The sequence below is a fragment of the Hyaena hyaena genome, unplaced genomic scaffold (genome assembly GCF_003009895.1).
Source record: "Hyaena hyaena isolate Hyena2069 unplaced genomic scaffold, ASM300989v1 scaffold_112, whole genome shotgun sequence".
Classification (NCBI taxonomy): Eukaryota; Metazoa; Chordata; class Mammalia; order Carnivora; family Hyaenidae; genus Hyaena; species Hyaena hyaena.
The window spans coordinates 2,957,789-2,976,653 of NW_024080744.1; the positions used below are offsets into that span (position 1 = coordinate 2,957,789).

At 43.3% G+C, this 18,865-nt stretch overlaps 1 protein-coding gene across 4 annotated transcripts in view; it reads left to right on the plus strand.

The window, feature by feature from the left end:
* FNDC3B (fibronectin type III domain containing 3B) overlaps positions 1 to 18,865 on the plus strand; it is a 356,123-nt gene that overhangs the window by 281,169 nt on the left and 56,089 nt on the right. For all 4 annotated transcript variants that reach the window (XM_039236525.1, XM_039236526.1, XM_039236528.1 and 1 more), the window contains exons 12-15: positions 11,465 to 11,589; positions 13,052 to 13,226; positions 15,087 to 15,173; positions 16,563 to 16,701. In XM_039236525.1, coding sequence (XP_039092456.1) covers positions 11,465 to 11,589; positions 13,052 to 13,226; positions 15,087 to 15,173; positions 16,563 to 16,701 — 526 coding nt within the window. The remainder of the gene's footprint in view (positions 1 to 11,464; positions 11,590 to 13,051; positions 13,227 to 15,086; positions 15,174 to 16,562; positions 16,702 to 18,865) is intronic.

The window sequence follows — 18,865 nt, forward strand, 5'->3', positions numbered from 1 at the left end:
TCATAGTGTAGAAAGGTGCATACTTTCCTGGTCACTTCCCTTGCTGTGGTGACTCAGATGAGCTGTGGTGTTTACAGGTGTGCACCCAGTAGCCAACCTTGCATTTTTCTAGACCTTTAGCCACTGCGTTCACCTCCAGGAGATCCCCATCAGAAAGGCAGGAGGCCATTTTCAAGGTAGCTTTCTACTTGACTATTGGATAAGCCATCATTATATTTTAACCTCCTCCTGAGCACGGTGTGACCCCCACCCCCACATTTACCCCCACGTTTGCACTTGAATTTACAAGTCATAGTCATTCTGGCTGGCAGAAAGCAGCCCCAAAGCCTCGTGAGAGTTTCTTTCTTTTGCCAGATTTTCTTTTGCTAGATTTTGCTAGTATTACACCCAGCACTGACTTCAAAGCAAACTTACTGATTAATGAATCCAGTTTTAGTTTAATCCAGAATTATGAACAGGAGAAAAGTTTAAGTTTCTTATAGCAAAACCATGCTTCAATGCTATATTTCTCAAGGTGAATGTTCTTTCCTGCAGTGGAGGGAGGGTAGGGAGTTAGGAAAGAGGACTATCGTACTGTACAGAAGCCTGCTTGGTGCTGCTGTGTGGCATGGAGTCCTATCAATGATATGTGTCAGTCACATGGCATCCACCGAGGGAGACCTGCATTCACAGTGTCTGCTTTGTCTCTAACCAGCCAAGCAAGTAACTGAGCCCCGAACCTCAGCTTCTCCACTTGAAACCAGTGTCCGTTACCCTACTGGGGGTCAGTGGGTTAACTTGGGCAACAGCAGATGCAGTGAAATGAGTAGTTCATGTCCCTTAAGTGCATATTAGGATGTGAGGCAGGAAAAGTCAGCCATTAGAAGGATTGTATGAGGAGATTATGACATTTCTTCTGTGGAACTTTCAGGAGCCTTGAGGCCAGTGTCTCCAGTTAGAACAAAACAAACACGGATGTCAGTGCTATATATAGATGTTAATTTGCCATTAGCTTGGCTTCCGGACGTGACATGTAAGGGAACATATGAAAGAACCCAAAAAAAAAAAAAAAAAAAATTGCTTTGTGGGAATATGACTAGTACAGTTCCCAAGAATCTTCCTCACATGTGACTCAGCTAGCCCAGATAGGAATTTCACACATGGCCATCCTGGTAACTAATGAGCCAACACAGCTGCAAAACACAGGCCACTAAGAATGACATAAATGCCACAGAAATGAAGGAAGTGTAATGTGATACTTTGAAAGAGCAGATGAGGCCGGCAGGTAGAGCCCATAAAGCCCCTGGGGACCCATTAACAAGCCAGACCACGTTCAACAGTCCTGTTGCAGAAACCTCACAGAGCTGACACCAGGCCATAGATTGTCGCTTCTTAGACACCTAGGTTAGGAAGAGCCAGCTTAGCTCATTTAGGGACTGAGCTGGCCCCTTAGCAAATGCTTCATAACTAGTTTACTAGAAACATTACTTCTTAGCTTAGGTGTTGCACAGTCAGAACTGATAATCTTCCAGAATGCTTCTTGGCACCAGTGAATTTGCCCATGGCTTCTCTGGTTGGACAACAGCTGTTCATGGAAGGTGCTGGTGCTTCAGCAAGCACAGTGGCTTACTGGCTCTCCTGTAGTGCATGAGGAGGGCTCACTGAGAATGCGGCTGATGCTTTCTCCAAGATGCCACGCTGCTTTCATTGCAAAGCATTGGTCCAGTGAGAAAACCTTTTGGCATTCCCCAAGGCATCGCCAGTGCCTGACTGAAATATAAGGGAAGATGCCACTTGCCAGGCCCATGTGCTCTTTCAGTCATTCTTGGGGAATGCCCTCATGGAGATTGAAGAGTGGGGCCCCGGGGTCTTTTGGCACTCTGTCCATCACAAACCATCTTTCACACAGTGCCTGAAGCCCAGTCAGTGACCTGGGAGAGCGGCAGTGTTTTGCCACAACATGGACCTTCAGTGCAATGCCCAAGTGTGGTTTCAGAGGCCGGGGGACCGCCTCCTCCACTGTAGGTGCTGCTGGAGGGCAGTAGGCCAGGATGGGTTTAGAACACAGAGAGGCTCATGGGTACCGAAGGCAGAGCTACGTTAAAAGGAGCCCTCGCTTTTAGGGACCTCAGCTCCAGATATCCGCACCCCTGAATATGTGTCATGTGTCACACGTGTACAGGGTGGGTTATTGTGTGCTTGGGGAGCAGACTTTGTGGGCAACTTCTGGCTGCTACTAAATGACAAATACCTGTCTTGGTCCATGACACCTAACTTATCAACTCATGTTTTTCATACTTGTTGGATGCCAGCTAGAAGATGACTGCCTAGGGCCTTGGCTGGGTGAATGGGCTAAGTCCATCCATGCCGTGGTTCACATGTAAATAGTACAGGCAACCTTTTCTACAGTCACCCCTGCTACTTTCCTTTCCCTTCACTGGGCCAGTCGCAACATTCTGGTCTTACCAAAGCACTGGACATCAGATGAACGTCCATAGTGGGAGGGATATACAGGAACGTTATATTTGTTGGATTCAAATCAGAGGACCTGCTGATTTTCCTTGACTATTTCAGGGAGCTAAGCCTCTCTCACTAAAGAAACATCTAGTGTGCCAAGGGCTAAGATACATGCAGTATTTATTTAGTAACATGCAACACAAACACTCCCACCCTCCATTTCTTACCTGTGAAAGTTCCTCTGTGCCAGTGTGCTCAAAATAAAAGAGCCATCACTGAGGGGAGAGTGGGGGTTTGGCACAGGGAACCTTTGAATCCCCAGATGTGAAGCATCTCCGCCCCCTGTTAGGAACCCCTCCTTATATATGGTCATGCTGAACACATACATGCTCTTTTATTTCTCAAGCCAACATTTATCTTTGATGTTGCCTGGGGTCAGCCAGGGCTGGAACGACTTCTAAATATAGACGTACGGGCAGACTAAATCTTTGAGGCTGGAAGTAGTTCAGTTGGCCAGTGCAACTTTATTTTTTACTTGATTTATCGTTGCCATTTTTGACAGGTTGGACTGTGCTGTTACAGAGAGTGCCCAGCCCCAGAATTGTTCAGCCCAGATCCTGCAGCCCTGGGCCACGAGCATATGACAACTGATAACCAGGTTCATGTAACTTCTTTAGCAGGCAGTTAGCTATCAAACCTGCTAAGAGCAGCTCCGGAAGGCAGCGGGCGCGGCTGTGAAAGGAGCTGGAAGACAAGGAGGTCAACGGAAAGGGCCCTTAGGTTAAGAAACATCAGGAAGAGTTCTCATGACCAGAGGGAGGTGGTTCCCCATGGATTCCAACACCCTTGAGGTGGCCGTTCTGATTTCCTTGTGCCAGGATTCAAGCTGTCTTAAAGAGGAACAGGAAGGATCTTTTCCAATCTATTAATTAGAAGGCAATTGAAAATATCAGCCAACTTCATCTAGCAGTGCCAGTGTGGGGAATACAGGCTTCCAGGGTTGGTAGTGCCAGGCTAATTGGAAATGTTAGCCAAAGCAGCCACATTCCCCACAGTCTACAGAATTACTCTTGGCAGAAGAATACTGTAGCCTGAGTTAATTGAGTTAGGCATGAGTTATATGTATAGAATCGGCCGTGGGTGCGTTGAATATGTTCTTTAATGGGAAACCAACCCATTTAGGGGATTCATCTTCCCAAGTGCTGAGGACAGCTTTATGAAGACCCAGAAATTAATAAAGAAGGAAAACTTACTTGAAAAAATAGTTCTGTTTTCAGTCTTTTAGTTAGTAGTTTTAGAAACTAAGTTATTTTTAAATATATTTTTAACTTTAAAAATTAGTTGCCTCTTATGAGATGGATCAAATACTTTTTATTTAGCAGTTTCTAAATAAGCAGACCCATCTGTAAACTGACATCTCCACTGAAACTTGATTCCATTATATGTTTGTGAACAGATGCCACAGAGAGGTGGAAACCTGGTACCACGTGGTGGTCATTGGGAAGGTCTTTTCATTTGTTCACTCTGGTGGCTTTAGGCTACATCATACTAAACCATCCCCAAAACACTGTTGCACACCTGTATTTTAAAATGTGCCTGAATGGCTCAGTCGGTTAAGTGTCCAGCTCTTGATTTTGGCTCAGGTCATGATCTGACGGTTCCCGAGATCGAGCCCCATGTTGGGCTCTGTGCTGACAGCACGGAGCCTGCTTGGAATTCTGTCTCTCCCTCTCTCTCTGCTCCTTCCTCACTTGCACTCTCTTCTCTCTCTCTCAAAAATAAATAAACTTAAAAAAAAAAATCTTCCAACGGTCCTCTATAGCCTTTGGGATAGTATTGGGAAGTAGGGTCATTGGCTTAGATACAGGGAGGAGGCTGAAATGCAATTATGAAAAACAACGTATGGGGTAAGAAGAGAAATTAACAGAGTAACTTATTTCACCATCCATAGCCTTTGAAATGATTTGGTGTCTTTTCCTATGAGAGAGCCCATCCTTTGTAAAAGGTTTCCTAATGCTTTTCACTAAGTATTGGAATACCACAAGCACATTCCCATGCCACCAAAACCTCTCTGCCAAAATAATTTGTAATAGCCACATTCTCTTCTGTTGTGTGAGTATAGCATTTATTTAACCAGTCCGCTGCTGTTTGACATTCAGGTGGATTGCAATTTTTGTGTCTTTTGGGAGGGGGGTGTGTTTGTGTGTGTATCAGGCTATCAGGCATCTGTTGCCGTGCAGCTATCTGATCATCATGGTGTGTCATCCTAACTGAAATGGCTTGAAACAACATGTCTTTATCATTTCTGATACTTAGTGTTGGGTGGCTGGTTGGGTTCTACTGGTTTACCCTGGATTTGCTCAAGCAGCGTCTTTCAGCCAGAACATCCGCTGTGGCCCCATTCACAAATCTGGAGTTGGTGCTGGCTGAGATATAGGGTGCCTCTATTGTCCTCGATGCCTCTCACCCTCCAGTAAAGCTAGAGTGGCTTTCTTACATAGTACGGAAATCTTACATTAGTCTAAAATGTAACACTATAAGATGTAGTAACTGCATTGCCCTTACATAACAGTTTTGATTGATTTTACCATCTAGGAATCTGGTTATAGTTTTAGCTTCTACAAGAATTCTCAAAATCTCTTCAGAGGCCTTACTTTGTTGGGTGGCTTTGAGGAAAAAAGGCATGTACCAAGTGCATATAGAAAATAGAACCCTTTATCCAGTCAGACATTAGACCTTTGCATTCTAGCATACATCCTTCCACTCCCTTACCTCCTAGCTATTTATAGCATGAGGGGAATTTATAAAAATTTACTGAGATACATCATAAAATTTTAAACATATATGGACACCAAAATAGATGAGTGCATAACATTCATATCACATGAGTGCATAATATTGCATAACAGATTACCTCAAAACTGAATGGCTTGAAACATTACTTTCTTAGACTCGTGGATTCTCATTTGGGAATTTGGACCAGGCACTGGGGGAATGGCTTGTATGTGTTCCACAATTTCTAGAGCTTCAGATGGGCAGAGTGGCTCATTGATTGGGAGCTGGAATCTTCTGGCAGAGTCTTGACTCACTAGTCTGGTGGTCCCTGCTGGCTTGCATGGAACCTCATCTGGGGCTCGCTTGCAACATGGCAGCACCAGGGGAGTCAGAATTGGGAAATGAGCGTTCTGGGGAAGAGACAGAAGCTTTATCACCTCTTCAAACCTAGCTTTGGAGGTCACACAACTTCATTTCCACTATAGTCTGTCAGTGACAAGCACATCACAATGTCACAAGCCCACTCAAATTCAAGGGAAAGGACGGTAGACTTTCTTGGTCGTGAGAATCCTTTAAAACCCTTGTTTTCCCTTATCTTTGCATAGCACATACAGTGCTTCAGGCAGTGTGCCCTAAGACTGTTGGATACAAGGTAACAGACTTCGGAATGTGTGTAACTCTTGTTTGTACCCCTGCTTCTCTTCCAACTGTCCTGGGAAGAGGGAGGAGGAAGGCAAATACGTACCCAGAGAGAGATGCAGTGGTAGGTAGGATGGCCCTCATCCTGGCGTCCAGTGTGATTCTGCTAGCCGGGAAGGTGTGGCTTGGGGGGCGCCCAGATAGCGCTCTTCTCAGTTAACACGTGGAAGCCATCCCTGTCTGCTCCCTTACTGGTAAGGACAGGGGAGCCACGAGATGAACAGCATTCCTGCCACAGTGTCACGCTTGAAAAGCAGGGTCATGTGTCCTTTTCCCTTGGGTGACTCATACGAGGTCAGCAAAATATTTAATCTGGGGGAGGGGATAAATAAGAAATACGTTATGATTTTATTTAATAGCTATACAATCAAAAAAATTTTTAACCACAAATTAGAAAGAAATGGGAAAATAAGTAAATAGTAGAAGGGCAGAAGAAAGATAAAATAGGATAAAAGAGATGATGTTCCTTAAAATATTTAAAGCCTTTTATGTTTATAATTTGTCTCCAAATTTTATTTTAAAGAAAGAAAGATTTCAGAAGGCACTTCCTTTCCCCCACTCTTTCCAGGGGTTGGGGGAGTATCTTTGTCCCTGAGGTTATTAATACTTCTTGAAAAATACATTTCCAAGGGTGAATCATTCTCTGCTATTTAGCCACAGAGGAGTCCGCGTGTTCCATGCTCCCCTATCTATGCTTCTTTCTCTTATCCCTGCCCTTTCACCGTCTGGCAAAACACTGGAAGTTATTGGCAATTGACATTCTTCACAAGTTAGCAGGAACCTTGTAGGACCTAGAAGAACATCTGGACTCTATTATTAAGACTTATAACCAGGGGCACCTGGGTGGCTCAGTCAGTTGGGTGTCCGACTTCGGCTCACGTCATGATCTCATGGTTTGTGGGTTCGAGCCCCACGTTGGGCTCTGTGCTGACAGCTAGCTCAGAGCCTGGAGCCTGCTTCAGATTCTGTGTCTCCCTCTCTCTCTGACCCTCCCTTGCTCATGCTGTCTCTCTCTCTCAGAAATAAATTAAAAACATTAAAAAAAAAAAAAAAAAAGACTTGTAACCAAATGTGTGACCTTTCTAAAACGTGAGTGCTCTCAGTATTCTAAGTGTTTCAAGGCCAAAACTCTCCCCAAAGATGGTGCCTCTCTTCAGTATGTGAGTCTAAACGGAACAGAGGCACCTGCTCACCCGGGATGAGACAGAGAAGATGTCCTGTGACTGTTTGCCAGGTGAGCTCTGTGGCGAAGAGCGTTGCCGTGGTGCAGGGCACGGGACTATCTGTGACCTGCTGGAGGGAGTGGGGAGTAAGCCAATTTGATGGGGACTAGAATGTAGATTAATATGCAGTGTGCTTCAGTTTCATTGGTAATAAAGAGGAGGTAGAGGCAAAACTGAGTGGCTCAGGCCCGGGGAAGGGCTGGTTTGACGTATTCAGTGTACACACACCAGCTTAGTAGCCTTCCTGGAGAGCAGCTGTGACCAGGAATGGAAGGCCAGCACCCTGCGCCCCCACCGGAAAACAGTTCCATTTGTCTCGAGGCTGTGGGTGCCAAATCGGTGCTCTCAGGTGGGGTCTGGGTGTGGGATGATGATAGATTAAGCAAGAACTGTGGGTCCAGTTGTATGAGAAGAACACTCAGCTGAAAGAGGAAGGTTTCTAATGCCACATCCCATGCCCAGTTGAGTATCTTAAAGTTAATCAGCACACGGTGGGTTTGTGCTCCAAGATCCCTTCACATGTAGTAATGATTAATCTTGTGCTTGAACTCAGTTGTGCTGTAGAAACCAGCATTGGGGCATGCCCAGAATTCTGAAATGGAAATAAGCCAGGGAACCCTGAAAATCTGCCCTTTATGGTTTGTGGACCCAGGCACTAGAACACGGCTGGGGATTGTATCGCTTCATGTCAAATACAGCTTAGTGCCTAGATCTGTTCTAGAATAATGAAGGGTGTGGGCTTGAAGCCTCCCTTCTGCTCTTTGTCTAATTGGGGTGAAGTTTTCTTTCCTTGCCCAGAGCAGGAACTTAATTGCTCCCCTCAGGGCAGCTCACATGCTGCATACCTGATCTCCCCACAGGCAGGGAATTGGGTGCCTCTAGTAGCGGGTGCCAGCTCTCCCCTGTAGGCCAGCCAGCACCCAGGCCCCGGCTCTTCCTCTTCCGCTGTGTGACACACCACACATCATCGCCTAGCAGCAGTAGCTGACCGGACGAGGCCAGGGACCCCGGTGTCCCCGCTGCCTCTGTTTGACCAGATTATTGGTCGCAGACCTAAAAAGTGACAAGAGATACTCTTTTCTGTTAGGACCATGTATTTGTAGGAAACTTTGGACAAGGCGGACTTGAAATGATTAAAAGTAAGCTTCCAAGCAAAGCCAGTATGTCTTAGGAATCCTGTGTCATTTAAATTAGGTTTATTAGAAAGGGGCTACGTTCCAGAGATCATAATCTCTCAGAACCATTTGGAGCCACACTACCTATAAAATACGGAAGTTATGATTTTCCATCTGTAAAACTTCACTAACAGTGATGCTTAGACATATTTAATTTCTGCTAAACAGCGATAAACATCCACATCACCACCCCTATCAGTTCATCTGAATCTCTGTCTTCTATCTTTTTTTTTTCTTACCTCTTTTTTTTTTTTTTTTCCTTAAACCCTAATCACCTCTGTCAAAAAAAGGAGCTGGATAATACTTCATTTGCAAATGCTGTTTGCAACCTGGCCACCTTCTCGGTTTACAGACAGATTTCTCCACATCACCTGTACCTCTGGACATGTTCTCCCTCCAGAGCCCAACCCCGGAGTTCTCGGAGAGCCTGGCACAGTCTGTTCCCGAAAACCAGGGTGATGCTGGCCCCCATGGCATCCCCAGCTTGGTTTGCTCACCTCTCGGCTGTAGTTCGCTTTTGCACTGCAAGGACTTTTGTGAATATCAATTTTTTTCTCCCCAGATATCCCTTTTATATTAAACTCCATGTCATACATGAGTATTTCCTTTTACTCAAAAGCTTGTTTGAGTAAAACAAATTATTAACCTACTTTCCCTTATTTTTGTTTATTCTCAATGACTTCTAAGAATTTACCAATAAGCCTCACTTCCTGCATTTTGTGAGCTATTTGTACTCTTATTCCTTCAGACTCTACAGATACTGTTTCTAAGGTCCCAGCAACTCTGGGCCATGCTACATGTTGTTAAGGACCACGCACATAGGAGCACATCTTGGAAAGTATCAAGATGGAAAATTCAGTGTCCTCTCTCTAAACAAGTTGGAGCTTATTTTGTAACTGTTCCTGATGCTGAAGCAGGAAAAAAAAATGTTAGCAACGTAGGAAAAATGTCTCAAAGGCTACAGAATGCCTCTTCTCCAAATTCTTTAGTGAGCCCCAGTGCTGTAGCCCTTTAAAAGAAAAGTCTAGACCCCATCATCCATCTTCCCCATTCTTTTTTCTCACTTAAGCCGCAGACAGTCCGGCTTTTACCATATTAAAGCAAATCAACCTAGTAAGGAACAGACTGACTTTTATTTACTGGCTATAGTTCTAAGCTCCCGAAATGGGCAAAGGAGACCAAACAAAGAAATAGGAAAAATGAGGCATTGAAGGGGAGCCAGCATCGGGGTTTGGAAGGGTTGAGGCTTCCGTGGCGGCAGGATGTGCCTTTCTTGAACTGTTTACTCAGAGCTCAGAAACAGAAGACGAAAGAAGGTAGATCACAGTACAGCTCGAAATGGATACAAAACATACCAGGGTGTGCAAAGAGTATAATCAGACACTGGATGTAATTATGCAAATTTACGTATAAACGGTTTTTCTATGAATAAATCATCTGCAGCAACCTTAACACTCAAGGTTAAAGTAAAGCATAAGGGTGTGATAGGCCAGCCACTCGGCGACTTTGCTCAAGTAGCAGATGAAAAATGTTCTGCCTTACTGTTGCCCTACTGTTTGCATCTGAATGGACTTTGAAACCTTGATAATATGAACTTTGAATCTTAAAGATTAATAGGACCTCCACTCCTTTCCTGGAAAGGGCATCAGCAAGCTCGGGGAGGGGAGGCTGGGGAATTCATCTGAGGATGAATGTGCCAGGGTTGTTTTTAATCTGTTCACCCTAGTGACACTTCATGCTAGCTGTATGTTTATTTTATTTTTAATTAAACTTCACCTGGAATGTGTTTTAGTGGTAAGCATTTGGAGGGCTGCTTAAAGGAAGGAAATGCTTAACTTTGCTTAGGAGGAAAATGTGCTTTCATCTTTCTTTATAAAATAAATCGAGAACTTCAAACATTTCTGAGGGCCCTGGGCCCAGCCATCTGATTAGAATGCTAAAATCCATTCAGTGTTGGCATGTGGTTTTCTCTGCGGGAACATAGATAAAATGCCATGGGTTATGGGTATGAAATATTTGTTCTACTATATGGCTGATACGAGGATTCCATGCCTGAGCATGGGTCAGGGCAGTTAGGTTTTTTTCTTACTTTTAGGTCTGTTAAGACAACTGGAGTGTTTTCTTTTTACTTCAAAGGATTTGAAACATCATGGACGACTACAAAGGCATTAAATATACGTTTCCAGCCTCATAAGAAACTTAAGAGTAGCGATAATACATAGAAGTGAATTCAGCCATTGTTCCACATGCTTATCGGACATTCAACTCTGCAAGCAGTGATTGAACTCCCTGCTTGTTCAGAGCACTGTTACGAGGGAAGCAGATATGGGCAAGAGGATTCAAAGACATGTGATCCATACTTAGGGATCAGTGAGAAATAGCTCACCACTGCAGGAATGCAAGTGTTCAAGAGTCGGGGGGCAAAGTGGGAGAGGAGAGAAGGCTGGGGAGGGCTTTTCTAGCCACACTAAGCTGCAAAGACTGATCTCCGGTGCGCAGCAGTGACTATGTGTTTCCAGAACTGTCGATCCCTGCAGTAAGGGCAGACTTGCTCGTAGTTGGTCAGATGGGGCAGTTTGACCAACCCAAGTGAGGAAGATCTTAGAAATGGTACATGGGGGCACCGGGGTGGCTCAGTCGGTTAAGTGTCTGACTTCGGCTCAGGTCATGATCTCGCAGTTAATGGGTTCGAGCCCCGCATCAGGCTCTGTGCTGACAACTTGGAGCCTGCTTCAGATGCTGTATCTCCCTCTCTCTCTAATCCTCCCCTGCTCACGCTGTCTCTCTCTATCTCTCAGAAATAAATTTAAAAAAAAATTTTTTTTTTAATTAAAGAAGAGAAAGAAAGAAATGGTGCACTCACTGCCTTGTACCTGAGAGAGCCTTTTTTAATTTTGTTAACCAAAGCCACTTTAGAAGTACCAAAGGTACAATGCGTTACTTGTCTCAGTTACGCCTTTTCTGTAGTGTTTTATGTTAAGGATGACATTTCGTTGTCAAGTGTTTTATGTGCAAAGGAACACTCCCCTAGAAGCTTTCCTTCAGGTTTTGTTCATCCAAATCAGGAAATGAAACAATTACTCAAAATGCCTTCCTCGTTGTCCTACTATATATTTTGTTTTTAATTGTGTGGGTTGTTTCGCTGTTTTCTTTTAGGGAAAAAGGAACAGCGGTTTCAGACAGTGCTTCTTTGGGAGTCAGAAGCACTGCAAGTTGACAAAGCTTTGTCCGGCAATGGGATACACGTTCAGGCTGGCTGCGCGAAATGACATTGGCACCAGGTAGGATGTTCCCCTGTCCTCATGCCGGTAAACATTTCGTGTGGTGACTCTGTGTCTTCCTCTCTTGTTGCTGGAAGGCGTGAAGACATCCACTACCTCCACACTGAACCAATTTGAGATTTTCCTAGAGGGAATCCTAACAGAGTAGACGGCTTCCCGGAGGTACAGAGTGCTGCTGCGTGGCCTCTGTGCAGCCTCACATGCTGTAATGCGAACGCCCCACTAGGGGTCTCTGAGAGCCAAGATGAAGGTAGCTGGTTAGGTTTTGAAAGAAATCCCTCTGAAGGCCTTATTTTTTTCAGATCACGTGCTGTTTCCTTTCATCGCTTTTGCAAGCTACTCGTTCACCTGCCTTTTCTAGTTGTTATCTGAGTTTGCCTGATAGAGAGGAAGGGGTGCTGGGCCAGCATTGTTGTCAAGCCCTGGGCAGATACTCACAGGATTGGAGAAAGCCTGGACTGGTCAGGACACCGCAGCTTGCCTCCGAGCTGCAGAAGAAAGGCAAGAACAGGTGTCCAGTGGAGCGTCTGTGGATTAAAGACGCTTTGAAAAGACCATATTTCAATTGCACTTCCTGGGTAACTCTTGATTAAGGGAAAAATCCTTCGTCTTTCATCACTGCTCATTGAAAATCTTAAAGGTTCAGCACATCATTGGTGCTCAGACTTTTTTCCAGCCTCAAGAACATCACAAGGCTTTCCAGCCCTCTCTCCCCACCCATGATAGCCGTTGCATTTTTAGTCTACTAGTTGAAAAAGTCATAATGACAAAGGCTTCGAGAGTTTGTAAGTGAATTGGAAGCACCCACAAACTTGCAAAAAATAGCCTTGTCAATATTTGTAAAACACTTATTTCATCAGCGGACTGTGCTCACACTGATTTGAAGGTTCCTTAGTGGCTGTGGGTCATAGCTTAGTAACACTGCCCAGTGTAACTGGGTGCTTTCAGGGGGAGATGAGTTCTTAAATCTATCATCCTGTGATGTCGTGTGCTTTTTTAAGTAGGAGACTGAAGTGGGGAATCAGGCAGACTGAAAGTTAGGGTAGGGAGTATCACATTAAAGGATACTTACCTTCCTCTGTTTGTTGAATCTGTCATGCCCCCAGACTTTCCAACCCAAGCAAGTTGGGCAGTAAGTAGGCTTATTCTTCCTCTTTTAAAATGCCGAGACTCGTGAGGCCTCTGGGTGTCTCAGTCAGTTAAGCATCCGACTTCAGCTCGGGTTATGATCTCACAGTGCATGAGTTTGAGCCCCACTCAGAGCATTAAGCTGTGTGCTGACAGCTCAGAGCCTGGAGCCTGCTTCAGATTCTGTGACTCCCTCTGTTTCTCCCCGTCCCCTGCTACCTCTCTGTCTCCCTTTCTCTCAAAAATAAATAAACTTAAAAAAATTTTTTTTTTAAATGCCAAGACTCCTCACATGTTCCTAAATGTGTGTCTTACTGGGTTTATCTCTCTGTAGTGGTTATAGCCAAGAGGTGGTATGTTACACATTAGGAAACATTCCTCAGATGCCCTCTGCACCAAGACTTGTTCGAGCTGGAGTCACATGGGTTACGTTGCAGTGGAATAAACCAGAAGGCTGTTCACCTGAGGAAGTGGTCACCTACACCTTGGAAATCCAGGAGGATGAAAACGTAAGCTTTGCAGGTTTTGTACTCTTGCGTGTGTTTTGTGTTAAGCCACTTTGTCGTTAACGGATGGGACACCATCAAATGGCATTAGCTACGGAAGTTCAAAACCGTACTGTCTACCACTGCCATCGCCGGCTGTACCGGTCCTTCCCACAGTCGTCCTTCTCTCAGAGAGGGACATTCCTGTCCTTTTGTTTGGGGAAGCCAAAAAATTCAGAGCTGTCCTTTGAACCCATCTGTATAATCGGGTCGGCAAATCCCTTTTCAATCTTTCTTCAAAGATTAACCAGAAATCTGCCCATTTCTCAGCACCTAAGGCTACTATCGTTTTGTAAGCCACCATGATCTCATTCCTGGATAATTGCAGTGGTCTCTTTAAGTGTTTTCCCTACTCTCACCCTTATCATGCTATAGTCTGTTCTGCAGGAAGCCTGAATGATCTGTTCAATAGAGTAGATCCTGTCAGTGCTCTGCCTGGAACCCTTCCTATCTCTGGGCCTTCACCTTCCTTCCAGAACAAAAACCAGAGCCCTCAACAATGCCTATAAGGTCCTGTGCTATAGGATTTTTTTCTTTAATGTTCTTGTTCTGCCCTTGTGTGTTAGAACAGATAAGCAAGCCCTGGCCTCAGGGCCTTTGCAGCTTCTATGCCCTGTAGCTAGAAGGCCTTTCCATTTATCTTTGACTCATTTCCCTCATTTCCTTGAGGAGTCTTCTGTGGAGAGCCCTTCCCTGGCCACCGTGTAAAACAGTTCTATCCAGTAGAACTTTCCACGATGATGGAAATGTTCTGTGGTTTGTGTCCAGTAAAGGTAGCGCCTAGACACACATGATGATTGAGCACTTGCAATACAGCTGTGGACCCAAGGAACTGAATTTTTAATTGTATTGAGTTTAAATTTAAAGACCCCCCTGCGGCTGCTTTATTTACCCTGCACGGCTATAGTGTAGCACCTCACCGGATCCACTCCTCTGTCTTTTGACCCAACTTGATTTTTTTTGGTCATAGCACTTAATACCGCATTAAATTCTTCATAGTTCAATCTGTGTTTCAGTTTTTAATCACTTTGTCTACTGGCACATAAACTTCTTGTGCGTAAGGCTTTGTTCTTGGACAGTGCTAAACCCCTAGAACGTGGAAGGAAGCTTGATGCATAGAAGGGACTCAGGAATATCTGATGAATGAATGGATGGACGGCTGAGTGAGAATACTATTGAATGAATTCTGTACATTCAGCTTTCAGTGGGATATTTATCCTCTTCAACGGATTATGCCTTTCCCACCCCAGGGTGTCCTTTCTTCCTTGGCCAGAAGAGGACACTGTGTGGTCAGAAACTTCAGCCACTGTTTATCGCATAGCACATTGCCGTGGAAGTGAAGACCTCAAACAAAGGGGCTTTTTTTTTTTTTTTCATAATAATGTTAAATACATGTTTTTAAACTACTTACTGCTTTGTCACATGGTACTACTTGGTGGTTTAATTCCTTGTTGAAAATGCTTATTGAGTAACCAGGAGAAGTTTGCTCTGTAAGGAAAGCACATGGTGGCATTTATTCCAAAGCAAATTTACATCATCTCAAGGAGACAGCATTGTTCTCCTTCATGTTGGTATTAGCAGCCTCACAATAAAGTTCACCACACCCAGCAGAACTTACAATGAGACAAAGTTAAATTTTTTACTTAAAACTAGAGAACTCTGCACAGCACCATGGACTCTGCTATTCCTTTTTGCCGTCGCTGCCCGACAGATAGATACTCTGGCCGCTGGTGGAAAGAGGCAGTAGAAAAATCCTGTACACCAAAGTGTTTAACGCCCGGATTTCATGATACTGATGTCTCTTTCTGGCTTTGTTTTTTTCAGGATAACCTTTTCCACCCAAAATACACTGGAGAGGATTTAACCTGTACTGTGAAAAATCTCAAAAGAAGCACACAGTATAAATTCAGGGTGAGTCAATCATTTTGGTACCTGAACTGCTTGAAAAAGAAGCTGTTTCATGTTTTACCCATTTACCATTTCAAACGGACTCCAGAGGTTAAGAAAGTTTTTAAGTTCCCCTCACTTTACGTTTTAAGGTATCACTTACAAAATGCACACCATATTTTAATTTTAAAACCCAGTTTTGAGAGAGAAAGCTGCTGTCCTGTGCTGTAATAAACTGCATTACAGCTTGGCCAGATGGGCTCACCAGGAGCACCCAAACTGAATGCTCAGTGCGCCTGTCTCTCCCCCCACTCTTCGATGTTCCTCCTTTTTATTACATTTCTTTTCACTCTCCCTCTTCCTTTGCTCCTCTGCCCATTTTTTCCCTTTTCCTTTCCATTATCCACTCCCTTCCTACCTAGGCTTTGCTTTGCTCATTAACAATCACTGTTAGTATCACCATAAGACTTTGTGTTGTAACGAAAAACAGCTTTGCAACCGTTAAGAAAGGAAAAGCAGGGGCACTTGGGTGGCTCAGTTGGTAGAGCATCCAGCTTTGGCTCAGGTCATGATCTCACAGTTCACAAGTTTGAGCCCCACCTTAGCTCTGTGCTGACAGCTCAGTTTCAGCTTTGGATTCTGTGTCTCCCTCCCTCTCTGCCCCTCCCCTGCTCGTGTTCTATCTCTCTCTCTCTCTCTCTCTCTCTCAAAAGTAAACATTTAAAAAGGAGCGAGGAAAAGCAGTACACAACATCCTTTGCCACGGCACTATTTATTGATCCATGCACAGCACTGGGTTTTCTTATAGGACTGTGTGCATTGTGGAGAGAGAAGTTTATCTTCTGATTCTACTCTTCTTTCTCTAATTTGGAGGTCAAGTGATGTAGCTTGGCATGTAGTAGTCATTCAGTAATTACTTGTTAGATCATCAAGTGAAGTGTGTGACTATTTGAGGAAAACGATAGTTTCTGATGTTTAACAAATACTTGCTGTTTGGTGCCGGCTAGGAGAACACAGGTAGGTATACTGCTAGCATTTCTCCACAAGGTGGCATTGCCCTACTCTCAAATAAGTACGGTGGTTTTTACCTGCTTTCCCCTCCCCCAGAATTTTCCCTACAAAACAATAAGAACTATGTAGTAACATACTGGTCTTAGGTCTTCTTGGAAGGGTAAAAATACCTTTAGCTAAAACCCACCTTATTGTTTTGTTTGTAACTGTTAATAGCTAGCTATCCAGAAAATATGCACCCCATAAAGGAAATACTTGTAAATCGGCTGTTTGAGATGGAGAGATAGAGGAAATCTCTGTGTGAATTTACAGGTGCCTTGATCTTGCCTTGGTAAAAAAAATTGCCATTTCTTTATTACATGGAATGTAAAGCATGTTAATGTTTTGCCGGTTGTGTTACAGCTGACTGCTTCTAACGTGGAAGGGAAAAGTTGTCCAAGTGAGGTTCTGGTGTGTACGACAAGTCCTGACAGGCCCGGACCCCCCACGAGACCCCTCATTAAAGGACCAGTTACATCTCATGGCTTTAGTGTCAAATGGGGTATGTTCTGCTACTGTTGCTATTGCTTTTTTTTTTGATAGGTTTCTAAAAACTAATTTCAATAGTGACAAACCAAAATAAAAAGTAAAAGGTATTATTTGTGGGGGTTTTACAGATTTGGATTGTTTGTATGAGAAACCTCTAGAGAATCCTACTGGAATTATCCATTTTATGAGCGTTTTACTTAATGATTTTTCCTGTGTTGTTTTGCCTTCTATACTTTTATTATTGGTTTGAATGTAGTAATCTCTGAATATATATTCATTTTTCAGTAGCTTGCCCTTAACAAGGGTAGTGATCTTTAATGTAAAAAGTTGACTTATAAAATTAATATTGAGAGTAAATTTCAAATATTAGGTATGTCATCATAAGTAAATTTTGACATACAGAACGTTCAAGAACTAGGAAAACTTTCGTTTTTGTTGTTGTTTGTATGTAACCAGAAGTTTTGAACTTCAGGACTTTTTCTTTTTTTAAATGTTTATTTATTTTTGAAAGAGAGTGCCCATGAGGTGAGGGGAGGGCAGAGAGAGAGGGAGGCAAAGAATCTGAAGCAGACTTCGCCCTGTCCGCAAAGCCCAACAGGGGGTACGAACTCATAAACTATGAGATCATGACCTGAGCCGAGATAAGACGTTCAACCAACTGAGCCATCCAGGCGCCCACCCCACTTGAGGAATGTTTCATATTGAAGTTCATTATATGGTGTTTGGGGGTGTCTGGTGGAAGGATACTCTGGCTCACCTCTGCACCATGGGTTATTTCAGTTAGGTGAATGCCATTAGAATGTTGATAAAGATTTGCAATTATATGTAAAACTGTTAGGATGTATATAATTATCAGTAATGTGTCATAATAGTATTAGATTCCTGAGAGGCAAAAAAAAAAAAATAATAGTAATAATAATAAAAAGGAGATTAAAAATAAGATTTTACCTGGCAGCCAAGTAATATAAGGGGAATGTAAGACATTATTAAAGGGGATCCTGGCTGGCTCAGTCAGTGGAGCATGTGACTCTTGATCCCAGAGGTCTCTAAGTTCAAGCCCTGTGTGGGGTAGAGAGATTACATAAACATAAAATCTTTAAAAAAATAAATATCTTTAAAAAATAAATAACATTATTTTTTAAGTTTATTTATTTAGAGAGAGAGCAATAGTGAGGGAGAAGCAGAGAGAGAGAAAGAGAGAAGGAGAGAGAATCCTAAGCAGGCCCCACATTGTCAGCACAGAGCCCCATGCAGGGCTGGAATTCATATACTGTGAGATCATGACCTGAGCCAAGATCAAGAGCCAGATACTTACCGACTGAGCCACCCAGGCACCCCAACACAAAACCTTATTTATTTTTATTGGAGATCAACCATTGAGACAAAATGGTTTCAAGTTTCCTAATAATTCTAAGGCAGAATTATTAGGATATCTATTTCCTTGGAGAATGGATGTGATTAAGAGAAACTAAAAATCTTGGTGTGCCTTTTTTGCTAGATTGTGAAGCTTGTTTCTCAGAAAATCCTAGAAGGTCCTGTAAGCACTAAATGTTTACTTTATTAGCTATATGCTACAATATTTAACTTTCTAATTATTGTTTTAAATCTCTTACTGAAATGTGTATATATTCATGGAAATACCAAGTGAAAGAAGGGCAATAAAGTTCCTAAGTCTATATCTAAAATACAGAAGTGGCAGAATTGATAGTAGAGGTAACTTCTGCATAGTCTTGCAAAATTACAATGCAAGGTATTTTGCTGCTCAGAGAAGAAATCTCTCACGACACAGAGTTAGCAGTGGAGTAAATAAATACCCACAGTTCACGGGGCTCTGGTAATAAGCCAGCACCCCTTCCTCAGACCACCTCTTTGTGCTTTTCTATTGATCTACAGTTTCGATTGTGTATCAGATTCACCTGGGGTATATGGTATGCTTAGTGGCAAACCATGATGGAACATGTTTATTATGTTGTGATGTTTTATTTATTTTATCGGTAAATTTTGCATTTTTCTTTCCTTCCCTCTCCATCTCACAAGAATCTGGTCACTGGTAATCTAAGTGAACTAAAGAATAAAATAATAATGAAAGAAATATAGGGGCACCCGGGTGGCTCATTTGGCTAAGTGTCCAACTTCAATTCAGGTCATGATCTCAGAGTTTATAGGTTCGAGCCCTG